The sequence below is a fragment of the Corylus avellana genome, chromosome 6 (genome assembly GCF_965113065.1).
Source record: "Corylus avellana chromosome 6, dhCorAvel1.hap1.2, whole genome shotgun sequence".
NCBI classification, from domain to species: Eukaryota; Viridiplantae; Streptophyta; class Magnoliopsida; order Fagales; family Betulaceae; genus Corylus; species Corylus avellana.
Genome location: NC_142495.1, coordinates 13,586,718 through 13,599,708, shown reverse-complemented (window position 1 = coordinate 13,599,708; position 12,991 = coordinate 13,586,718). Strand labels below are relative to the sequence as shown.

Sequence of the window (12,991 nt, the reverse complement as noted above, 5' to 3'; positions counted from 1 at the left end):
AGAAGAAGAAAAATTATTGTGGAAATTATTTGAATAGAAAAATAAAAAACAGTTTGATTCCTTACATTTAAGAAAAATCTAAAAGAATATGCCAATAATGCTCTTAGGTATATTAACTTATATTGTATCGCACAACTCATCTACCACCACCCACCCACCACATTGTACTCTATAAATACAAATATTGTAATTCAAAATGATCAAATCAATACATTAAAAATGAATATTACCTTATTGACGATTTCATATAATGGATGTAGACCTCTAAGGGCTGACCACCTTAAATGTTTGAGTTCTTCTATCATTATTCTCCAACTCTATCATATACATTAAAAATGTTACCTTAATGACCATTTTCCATTTGTATATTTTATCAAGTACCACCAGCACACCATTAACAATTTAGGGAAGAATCTACTGAAAGTAGTGAGCATGAGAAGATGAATTCTTCTCAAGTTCTATAAACCCATGTGAGCTGACACTTTCTCCTTTCAAGAAATGCTTGTACCAATGAGCAGAGAGCTTTGGTTGTCTTTTTAAATCTGGGTCATCCAAATCTACATAGTAAAGGCCAAAGCCCGATTTATAGCCATCCAACATCTCGAATACATCCAAGAAAGACCATTGAAAATAACCCCTTGTGTTTGATCCATTCCTTTCAGAAAGTTGAGATTGGAGAAAGAGAAAAAGATTAGAAAACCAGAAAAGGGAATTATGTCACATAAATAATACGTATACATCCATGGAAAGAAACGTTTTAATACTAGGAATTTAATGATTTCAAGTTTTTAGTACTAAAAATCCTATCAAATTTAGTTTTGAGAAAAAAAAATAAAATAGAATAGAATAGAATATTAGCTAAAATTCTTCAGAGAAACTAGTTTTACATTCTCTTAAGTGTATGAAATGGAATTAACATGAACTCCAATACGGAGATATGTGACCAAATTGTATTTTTATGGAGAAACTACACTTATGACTTATCCCCTGTCAAACTATCACCATATTTGGCATGTTCTCCAATATTTTAGTTTTTGCAATGTCTTCCCTCTAATATAGTATTGGTATTGTAACGTCTTACAAAAAAATCATAACACGGGATATAAAATGACAAAAATACCATGCATAAGATAAGATATAAAAATAAAAAAGAAAAAAGAAGCACAAAAATTAAGAAAAAAGGAAAAAAGGAAGAAAAAAAATTTGAGGGAGTGTTTTTTTAAAAGGTAGTTGTATTTTTACAAAATTTTCATGGAGTTATAATAGTCCGTCTAGGTCAAAATATTGCACATGAAACACACATAACGACCCTCCATTAGAATTTAACATAAAATCTTATCGGCAAAGGGACATTACAACCCCAATGATAAATTGGTAGGAGGACATAACAAAAATTGAAACATTAGAAACATTGCAAATAGCGGGCAAGTGTAATTTCCCCTTTAAATCATTGTAGTAGTAGGATCATGACAGCTAGATAGAGTTGCAAACACCCAAATTATGGTGAAGGTATTATTTATAGGACTTTTGGATCATATCTTGAGATTGTAATAAGGTCAATAGAAAACGGATATACCTCAATGCATCAAGCAAAGCCCCAATATATCCCTGCAAGTATTTCACCCTTGGCCAATCTTCCAATGATGAATTACGTTGTGTTTCTTGTCCTGTAAGAACATTACATGCATGATTAATTTGTCTCAATTAGATAAACACATAATGATAAGGGAACTAGATTTTGAGCCACATTATGCCACTCCTAAACAGGAAAAACAATTCCCAAGAAAGCGAAGGTGATATTTGAAAATGCAAAATATGCTGGATTCGATGGATTTTTCAGCAGCTCATTTGTTCATTGTTTGATCACTTTTACTTTAAATGGTACATGCAGTTGAAAGCAAGAATCAACATCTTAAGCAGGCAGCCAATCGCTTGTTATGCACCTAAAATGTCTACATACTTCCAGAATAACATAAACCATTCCCCTGATTGAGTTCATCTTCTGCCATCAGATCTCCATCACCCCTTGATGCTGCTTTATATATTTCTACATCCATCCATCAACTCCTTATACTAAAATTGTCAATTGCTTGTACAAAATCTAAATTTGAAGGCAATGTCAGAGAAATTCATCTCACTTGCAACCGAGTTTACTAAACATGCCTGTGAACTTTGGAATTTTCTAGTTTCCAACTATTAGCAATTCAAAATGAGGAATCAAAGGTTACTTTTAAAAACATGAAACTTATACTAAGAGGGTTAGGATCATGAAAAGTAAATATTGCACTTTTTTTTTTTATAAGTAATAATCAGTTTTATTAAAAGCGTAAGGCATCCCAAAGTACACAAGGAGTGTACAAAATGAATCACCTAAATAGAAAGGAAAAGCGAACAAGAAAATCATCATAACTAATCGACAACGAGGACACAAATGCAACAGTTCCGAGATACAATGCATCAACTTGAAATGCTCTGTAGCACTACTCTGAATGGAATTTCACTAGAAAAAGAGCAAGAACAACTCATACTTGCATATTATAGGAGTCTGCATATGTGCGTTTGCATGTGTTTTTGTGTCTATAACGTGTTGGTGTGTGTGTGTGTGTGTGTGTGTGTGTGAGAGAGAGAGAGAGAGAGAGAGAGAGAGACCATTCTCATAAATGTAAATAGGAGGATTTCCATAAACTTGTTTAAAGTACTCCAGCAATCCTTGCAAACCCCAGGGCGTAATTGAAAACTGATTCAAGCTGGCATCTCTACAGTTTAATGTGCATTCTCTCACCTCAGATGAAGACATATCCTTTTGCGTAACTGCCACAGTTCAGAAAAGAGTAAACTATTTCAATTTCATCTCTAAAGACTTGGTAAGATATAATAGAATAGCCTTAATCCAACTGCAGGGCTAGCAGAGTTGAATTGGTAAGCTCCATTAAGCTGACGCAACTTAATTAAAGGTAATCTAATTATCACTATTGAAATTAGTCTTCATTGTGATGAGTGTTTATATATGAAAGAACATACATGTTATATCTACTGCCATGTCTGCATTAAAGTTTCTGAGCTCCATCTCTAGTTTGCTGGAGTTGTCCTTCACATACACTGTGAGATAGTAATTTACTCCTAGGAAGTCAATTGAACCCTTAACTTGATTAGATTCGAGATTGGTGAATGTAGGAAGTCTTGTTCCTACATTCCTTTTCATTACATCTGGATAGTCTCCGTACATCAAGGGATTCACATACCTGCAATGCCATGCAAACTAAGCATAAATAAACTCAGAACATAGCTTATACACGGCTTATAGATGCAAAATGAAAATCAATGGTTTATTTATTGAAAAAGTGAGAGAATCCCAAATTTTTTGATGATTACTTGCCTTTAGGGCTATACCAGATTAACATTGCAATTTATAGATGAACAATGCCTCTTTATTCATGAATGTGTAACTTACCAACCAACCATAAAGTCCATGGCTCTTTGAGAGGCAATTGCATCTTCAGTTGTGTTTGTTAGAGGAACTATCCAATAAGCAAAGAGATTGATTCCTATAAATCCATGTTGCTTGTCCTGCATTGGCCATAGTCTAAATTCATGAGCATTTTGGTCAAGTTCCATAGCAATAAAGTTCTATATATACACATTCGCAAAATTAACAAAGGCCTAAATGGCGGGTAGTGCTTTTTTCGAGCTCACATACTTGGACAGGATCCTCATTATTGGATATCATATAGTGAAGTAATTGTTGGAAATTTAGAACTAAATATGGTCTACATGATCACTGGAAAAAGTTTAACGAGCATGCATATTATTAAAATCCCAATAAATTACTATGTGATGAATGAGGATAATATATGCGTTGAATTTATTTAAGGGAAACATTACCGAAGTAATCTTTGCTAAAAATTTTAATGTACAATTCATTCATTCGTGAAATCTACAACTTAAATATTCCATATAACATAATCTTTTAGGAATATTGAAGCTTATATACCTGATACTTTTCCTTGTAGAGTACAGCAGCTGATGCATGCGCCAACAAGATATGATGAGCTGCCAGGTATGGCTCAGTTGAGGAGTTGCCTCTTGTGCAGTTAAATCCGAACGGGGAAGAACAATGTTGAGGTGGTAGAGATCCTGTATCATAACCCGCGAGCACAAACACATTGGCCTCGTTCACAGTTGTCCAGTGTGAAACCCTGTCACCAAACTTCCTGAAACACACATCTGCATATGCCGTGAAGTCTTTCCTGCATTGCATTCAAATCTAGATTATTCAATAACATACCTTGCCATGTTCTGCACTTTGTGCATAGATTTTATATGTATAAGCACATTTCAAGCACAAAATCATACACAATTTTTCGATCAATCCATCCTCCATACTCATCTTCTAGTGCCTGTGGAAGGTCACTGTGGTGTAATGTAACATGCGGTTGGATTCCTGCTTGATCAATAATTTAATAAAGAAATATCAGTAGGAGAAAGGCATGGAGAAATTAGCATTTTGGAAGTACTCTTCCTTCCCTTAGATTGAAAGTACTCTCACAACACTGAGAAAATAGTATTATCTTAATTTATGATGGAAATAGCCAGTAACCATTGCTGATAAGTTCATTGATAAGATTGTTGTAATATTGTAGACCCTTTGGATTGACAGGTCCTCTTCCATCTGAAAAAGTAGAAAATGTGCAGCAACTTAAGTGTGAGGAAAAATACCAGACACCACTAGTTGTTTAGTTAAATGTGAGTAAGAGATTGGTGATCGTACTTGGAATAAGTCTTGACCATGAGATGGAAAATCTATAGGCCTCTAAGCCAGTATCCACCATGAGCTGGACATCTTCCTGCAAGAGTGGATTTATCCTAATCATTCAAGGGCCAGAATCTTAATACCAGATGGTTCTTAAAATCAACATACACTTAGCTAGTTACGTCATGGCTTTTTTTTGTTTTTTTGTTTTTTTTTTTTTAATTGTCACAAGAAATACCTTTCCCAAAGAGTATTCTCATTCCTGTACAACCAATCGGGGGATTAACATCTCTCATGCAGAATAGATTCATTCTTGTTCAACAAAATGGTTGAATTAACCTGTAGACTTATTGTTTATACCTTGTATTTGTGATACTCATCACATGTTATGTCAGCATTGTCTCCATGCATTTTCCCTGAAAATATGAGGTTGGAGATCAATCACCTAAGATGCATATCAGATACAAACACATATAAATCTATGCAGATATAAATCTATGCAGATGTCTAACTGCCTAAGCATATGCTTGTGATCTCGAGGATCAAGTTTGCACCAATAACATGAATCCGATGCTCAAGAGACCAAGGGGCAAGGAAACACGTGTTCTTTACCCTCACCAAGGAGCCTAGAGCTCATGAACATTAGAAGATACGAGATTATTTATTGTATATGATAATCCTGCATTTTTAGGTAGAATACAATACTATTTATTGTATATATTACGACACTTAAGATAATATTCTCACAGTTTCTCATGATTATTCAAAAGCTTGGCCACATTCAGATAACAATTCTCATCACCTTACGTAACTATATAATTTACTCTTGTATTTAACACTTGTATTTACTCGTCTTTATTCTCTATATTGTAAAGTAAGACCATGTTTAATTGACGTGTTGCAGTTACTCTTTGTAAATATTCTATCAATTCATGAGATGCCTATCATTTCAGTGGGTTATTTCACCACAATTGCCGTGTGATGTTATATGGTTCCACACAATCTCCATCATCTTCTATCCTCACCCTACTTGCAAACCTTAATCAACATATCACCCTCAATCATCATCTTATATGGTAACCCCCTACCATTTCACCAACTTCTGCATCTCTCTGATTCTATCTCAAGTGATTCGACCTCATTGATTTCTCATTCTGGTCCAATTGTTTCACCCACATCCAACATGGACCCTTGTTTACAAGGTTGCTTCAATGAACATTATTGGTGCGAAGTGGGCTTTCGCATTAAACACAAAGCTGATGGTAGTGTTGAATGTTACAAAGCTCACCTTCTTGCAAAAGGATTTTGAGATTTTTATGAAACATATAGACCTGTTGTTAAGCCAATCGTTATTTGTGCTATGATTTCCTTGGTTGTTTCTACAGGTTAGTGTATGAGATAAGTTGATGTGAGCAATGCCTTCCTTCACACTCATTTGCAAGAGACTGTTTATACATCTCAACCTCGGGTTTGTTAATCCAATGTTTCCTGATTTTTTGTCTCTCGAAGAAAGCATTATACAAACTCAAACAAGTTCCACAGGCTTGGTATCAGAATTTGAGTTCTCGGTTGTTGGAGTGGCTTTCATTGCCTCTAAATCGAACAAATCTTTATGCATTTTCCAGATTTATGTGGTTACGATTATTGCACTTGTATATGTTGATGATATCATCTTTGCTGGCTTTAAATCTACTGCTATTATATATACATAGAAAATTTATTTCATTCATTCTCATGATTTAAGTCAAATGCATCAAATCATAGAGAGGAGATTTATTTTCTTTAAATCTTAACTATTGATTATTGCCACCTGATCAAGTAGAAGTGAAAATGTAGTTTCACAAACCCTACACTACACAAACACATGCCACCTATGCGAGTACCCAATTTATTTTCTTTCAAAATTTTCCATATCTAGTTAATTACATCAAATCTAGAAATTTAATCCTAGCATTTTATTTTGTCAAAAGAATAAAAACAAATGAGGCATGTTACATATCATTCTCCCAACCCTAAGTTAACAAACCTAACCCTAACAGGCCAAGGTGTTACTGTTATAGTAATGTTTGGAGTAGCATGTGCATGGAAATTAAAATTGAAGTTAATGCCATTAGCTAAGGATCTGTTTGTTTTAACGTAGAATGTTTTTCATCGGAAAATGTTTTCAGCGAAAAATATTTTCCTGAACAATAATTTCTTAGAAAACATTTTCCAATGTTTGGCGTGTACGAAAAATCACAAATATGTTTTTTATATATATTTTCATTCAATTATATTAAACTTTAAATTATGAAAATGTCTTGACCACGTCCTGGCGGTGTCTTAATCAAGTCCCGATGATGTCTCGGTCAGGTTCCAGCGAGGTCTCAGTTGAGTCTCGGCAGGCCCCAATTGAGTCCTGACGGGGTTCCGATTAGGTCCCGACCAAGTCCTAGCAAGGTCCCATCAGTGTCCTAACCGAGTCCTGATGATGTCCAGGTTGGGCCATGACGGAGTCTCGGAGGGTCTCAATCAGGTCCTAATCGGGTCCCAACAATGCTCCAGTCAGGTCCTAGCGGTGTCCTAACCGGGTCCCATTGATGTTCTAGTAAGATCCCAACCGAGTCCCGGTGGGGTCTCAATCGAGTCCCAGCGGGTCCCAATGGTGTCTCGGTGGGGTCTCATTCAAGTCCCAACAGGGTCCCAGTTGAGTCTTAGTGGGGTCCCAACCGAGTTTCGATAGTGTCTTGGTCAGGTCCCAACGGGATCTTGCTGATGTCCTAACTAGATCTCAACAGTGTCCCAGTCGAGTCTTGGCAATGTTTTGTTTAGATCTTTCAATTTGAGAATGAAATGCTCAAACTTAAAAAAATGGCTTACAGTTTTAAGAAGTGGAACCATTTTCCAAAAATTAAATAGGTTTTTACAATCAAACTGATAATATTTTCCATTCACTACTATTTTACGTCATACCCAACACCTGAAAATACGGAAAACATTTTACGCTAAAACAATTTTTCGAGTTTGAACATCTAATTCTCAAATCGACAGACCGAGCTGGGACGTCATCGGGACCCATCCAAAGGGAGTTTGAACCCACACGTAAGGAGGAGTGTTAAAGTAATAATTAAATGATTAAATTTACCTCTTCCTATCAACTTAAGTTTTTGGGATAACTGGCCATTTAACAGTCAGGACCCAATTCGGACTGCACTTGGGCTCGATTGGGACTCATGGGACCCGACCAGGTCACCGCCGGGAGCCGGTCGGGAAATTATCATAATTTAAAGTTTAATATATATATATTATGATTTTTCGTACGCGCTAGACATCAACTTTCAAGAAAATGTTTTCCGCTGAAAGCATTTTCTAGCAGAAAATATATTAGGTCGAAACAAACGGAACATAAAAGGCTATATTTGAATATTATATGCATGGGTGGAAGGGGAGTAAATGGCCTGCCCCCAAAGAATTTGCAAACAAGTTATTTTAAATTATATCCGGCTCTTCCTAAATAAATATCTTGGTTTCGTTCCTAATTGTATACGCATGATCCCATTTATTTTATAAATGAGATAACTATAAAAAAATCCTAACATATGAGGCACAGTGAAAGGGCTCTATAATGTAAGGGAGTTGATTGTCACTTTTCTAAAGTTCGTAGTGATTACAAATGAAATGTAAGTTGGAGGGGCTACGTGCAGTTTTTCCAATAAAATAAAATGTCATACTTTGTTTTGCCATGAAAAAAAATACTTAGTGAGGATAATTACGATACAGATTCTTGATTATGAACAAGTTTGTTGTATTAGAATATAACATTAAAAAGCAAAACCAAAGAAAAGCATACCCTCATGAGCGAATGTATCCCATATGCTAGGCTTCCTACCCTCTTGGTCTGCTGCACCTTCAACCTTTCATTTATAATTTTTCAATAGAGAAAAAGACAGAATATAAGGAAACAATACTCACCCATATAATGCAATAATAATATAAAGAAATATATTATCCTCCAAAGCCTTTTATATTAATATAAATATACTGACCTGGTATGCTGAGGTCCCAGACCCAAACACAAAGCCCGGTGGGAAGTCTCCTCTGCTAAATCTATCGGCAGCTAAAATTACAGCTGCTAAATTAATAAGAAGAAGCAGAGAGAAAGAGAGGCTCAGCATCTTCCCAAAGCTTGTTAGCTTTTACCGAAATGAATACTTTCATTTACGGCCAGAAAAAGAGTGGCTTAGCTTATTATCCTTTCAGCTTGAACCAAATTAATTCTCTTACTTTATTCAAAAGACAAACCTGTCCCCGCCGCCGGCTCAAGCATATTTGACCATTTCCAACTTTTACGATATTTTATGCCAAGGAAAACAGTACAGTTACATTTAGTCACCGAGTACTTGTTGTGCAAATTTTTTATTTTAATTATAATTTTTAATTTTTTGAAACCGTGTTAGAAAAGAATAGTAAAAAAAACATATGAAAAAAAGAGCCTCATCAACTAATGGTCGTTTTTTAAAAAGTTTTATCAAATTTAAAGTGTGTTAAAGTGGTACATCAAATTATCAAACTATGCTAAAAATGCTATTTTTTTATATGGGTAAATATAAGAAAAACTCCATCAACTAACCGTCGTTATTAAAAAAGCTCCATGAAGTTTAAAATGTGTTAAAGTGGTATATTCAAACTACCCAAGTGTACCATAAATGCCATTTTTTTTATTATATTCCTATAATATCTTTATTCTCTTAAAAACTAAAATAAAAAAAGCCCCATGAATAAGAGTGTCAATCCGGTCGGTAATAACCAACTAGCAACCGGTAACTGGGTACCAACCAGCAACTGGTAACCGGTTACCAGTTTTTATATTTCACACACCTGGTTATAACCGGTTACCGGGTATATATTTATAGAGTGATTTTAAGGCCTTTTTTTTTTTAGGCTTATTTAAAAAAAAAAAAAAAATTAATAACCAAACAAAGTATGAAACAACCAAACATTGTATCTTTGATATATTCATGTTAAAAAGTAAAAACATGAGTTTACAGTTACAATCAAGTTTATTTATTTTTAACTCTAAGGTTTACACTTTTGACTTTACCGTATGTCAGAATTGAGAAATTGTGAATCTATTATCTATCTCTTCTTCTTCTATTATTCTTCAAAGTTCAAATACAGCTTACAGTTTAATATGTTTATGACTATTTTTTATTTTAATGGGTTATTTCTTTTGGTTGTTGGTTTGTATACATACTTTTTTTATTTTTTTCTTTGGGTTTTAGGGCACTTCTAAAATGTATTATAAAATCAAAGAACAACCATAACTAAGCCTAGCTTATTGGGCTAAAAAAACCTTAATTATTTTTTAAAAGGGCCAAAAATGTCTAAATTAAGCCCAAAAAATAGGCTAAATATCCAAAATAGGCCAAAAATGCACAATTTTTTGAAAACCCGGTTACCGGTTGAGATTGTAACATCCCCAGCCCGTTAAGACTGAGTTTGCCACTTTTCTTCTTTTACAACAAATTTTTTTTTTGCAAAGATCTATAAGGTCTATTAGAGTACTTGATTTTAAATGATACAATAAATGTATAAAACATTCTTCAAGAGATTTTATTACAAGCGAAATTAGAAAATATTAAACTTTAGTTGCGGAATATCATATTATTACAATAACTTATATGAAAAGACTTTGAAAATTAATAATTATTCCCGCCCCCAGTCTGGCCTCCTATTCCAGCATCCTTTCTACCTAAAAACAAGAAATAAAACTGAATGAGCCCAAAGGGGGCGCAACAAGTAAAATCCACAACCATAAATAGTTTTACTCCTTGTTCTCAGTTTTGAAAATCGTTTTCACAAATAAATATACATCCAGCCATAATAATACACGTATGTACGGTTGCATCTCCCGTATCATATACATACTATTACATCTAGTGATAAATCATCGTCATAAATCATCATCATAATGCAAAATTATAAATCATCATTGTAAATCATCATAGTATATCATTGTTATAAATCATCGTTGTAAATCATCGTTGTAAATCATCATTGTAAATCATCATAGTATATCATTTTTGAAATCATATCATCATTTTCTCATATTAGGGCCCATGTACACTATTACCCCTGTGTACGAGGGTTGCGGGTCCTTGTGACCATGGCACTGAACTGTGGCCTCAGCCATACCCGACCGTCAATTAACTATTTTCTTGGTGCACTCAACGGTCTGTTGATGGAATACCACCTTCTGGCATAGCCTCCTTCAGTGGTTTTGCCTCCATCCGAGTATCGGTACCGAACTCTTCTCATTCTTACTTATCTTAGGGCCAAAAATACTCTCCTCCATACATGTGCCCTCATTTCATAAACGTTTATCTCATCTCTTGTACTTTTCTTTGCACTTCTTTTGATGCATCTTAGGGTAACATGTAGGAGGGTTTATCATCATTTTTCTTTCTTATAATCATCATCATTTCTCAACTTTCTTTTCTCAAAATAGAAACCTTTTCAAATATAAACTTGTTGTACTTAAAAAGCGTTTAAATAAATAGAAACTTTCTAGATAATTCTTTTAGAAATCCTTCATACATGCAACATAACTTCATAATACGTAAATAAAATAATCATTTACAATTTCCTAAAGAATGAATAAATAGCATGACATGAAGTAATTTTAGAAGGGGTAGTGAATTTACTTACCTCTAGACTGAAGCTAAAAGTGGTCTGAAGGAATCTAATTGCTCCAATCTGACTAACACCACTAGTATATCTTTTGAAACTAATTTCTAAAGTTCGCTATCTCTTGTGTTCTTTCTTTCTTGTTGCGCTTTGTCTCGCCCTTTCTCTCTCTGTTCTGAGTAAGCACTCTTAGAAAGAAGAAAGACCGAGTAAAAAGCGGAAGAAGGAGGAATATGTGCAAGAGATGGGATGGGAGTAGTGAAATTGTGAAGGAGAAGAGCTCTATTTATAGAATAAAATCAAATACTATTCTACCTTCAATTTACAATTATACCCTCATTTTACTATTCCACCTACCCACTTAGTATACCTACAATTGACTATTCTACATTCTTATTTAAAATTCTACCCTCCTTATACCTACCATTGACTATTCTACCTTCTTATTCAAAATTCTACCCTCCTTATACCTACCATTGACTATTCTACCTTCTTATTCAAAATTCTACCCTCCTTATACCTACCATTGACTATTCTACCTACCCATACAATTCTTCCTACCATTTACTATCCTATTATTTCACCAATTACCATTCTTTAATTACCACTCTCTGTAACACCATAAATTTCCCAAGAATTAAAATCCTTGGCTACAATGGATATTAAAATAACATCATTATCGAAATAATCCATTTAAATAGCTTTGAAAATACTGGGGCTCTACAATCTTCCCTCCTTATTAGAATTTCGTCCTCGAAATTAAAACCTATAATATTATCATTCAATCTTCAAGTTGAGGGATTTAGATTTAAAATATTCCTTTCAATCCTTCATCAAAGCCTACTCTCTTTTATCATATTGAAATTCCATCTCCTTCTAGGCGTAAATCTTATTCACAGTCTAAAGTCTCGATTCCTGCAATTATTCATCAGTTAACACTAAAATCTTACCTCAAAATCTTTTTCATTTTTTTTTTCCAACCTCAATAACAACAATCGAGTTATTCATCAACAGTCTACAGTCAAGGTTTAAACATCAAATTAATAAATCATGTGATCAATAGTCCATACCTCCAAACATCATAATCCTCCTTGCAAGCCTGGAATAATTCTCTCGATCTAATTTAATCAATCTTATCAAAAAGGTGTAAAAATCATCCCTACCTATATTTTCTTTAGTATCTCTGTATTCCAAATCATGCATACGAAATTTTAATATGATGCTCTAATAATTATTAACTTTCACCATCATAAATCCGTAAAAGTACATAGCACCAACATTCTACAGTTTATATCTCCCAAAAACGTCATTGCATGAATATACCTCAGAAGTGACATCATAATTCGATTCATTCTAAATACACAACCGTTTCTATTTTCTACTCCCAAATCTTGTGTCGATACTACAATATCAGCAAAAATCTCCCTGTACTACATTTTTACTTGATAAATCATAACTCAGCAAAATAAACTCGTAATTATGATTTCAACTCAAACGAAATACACGATTACATCAAATGTAAGATTCTCATCCATTCTTGACTAATACATGCTGTGCTTTGCTGCGTTCTAGAGA

The 12,991-nt window shown here is 34.2% G+C and overlaps 1 protein-coding gene across 2 annotated transcripts; it reads right to left on the bottom strand.

Annotated features, from left to right (window-relative positions):
• Window positions 1-207: 207 nt before the first annotated feature.
• Window positions 208-8,957, bottom strand: LOC132187774 (beta-glucosidase 11). Of its 2 annotated transcripts, XM_059602202.1 has the most exons (12): window positions 8,776-8,957; window positions 8,580-8,643; window positions 5,111-5,166; window positions 4,769-4,844; window positions 4,598-4,669; window positions 4,354-4,441; window positions 3,992-4,247; window positions 3,452-3,567; window positions 3,022-3,242; window positions 2,650-2,811; window positions 1,577-1,667; window positions 208-655 (listed from the first exon to the last, which is right to left on the bottom strand). In XM_059602202.1, exons 1-12 carry the CDS (start codon window positions 8,902-8,904, stop codon window positions 415-417), a joined length of 1,572 nt encoding a protein of 523 aa, XP_059458185.1. In that variant the 5' UTR covers window positions 8,905-8,957; the 3' UTR covers window positions 208-414. The 2 variants fall into 2 exon arrangements, with proteins under 2 accessions (XP_059458185.1, XP_059458186.1); XM_059602203.2 differs by lacking the exons at window positions 5,111-5,166; window positions 8,776-8,957 and having other exon boundaries at window positions 8,580-8,598.
• Window positions 8,958-12,991: the final 4,034 nt, after the last annotated feature.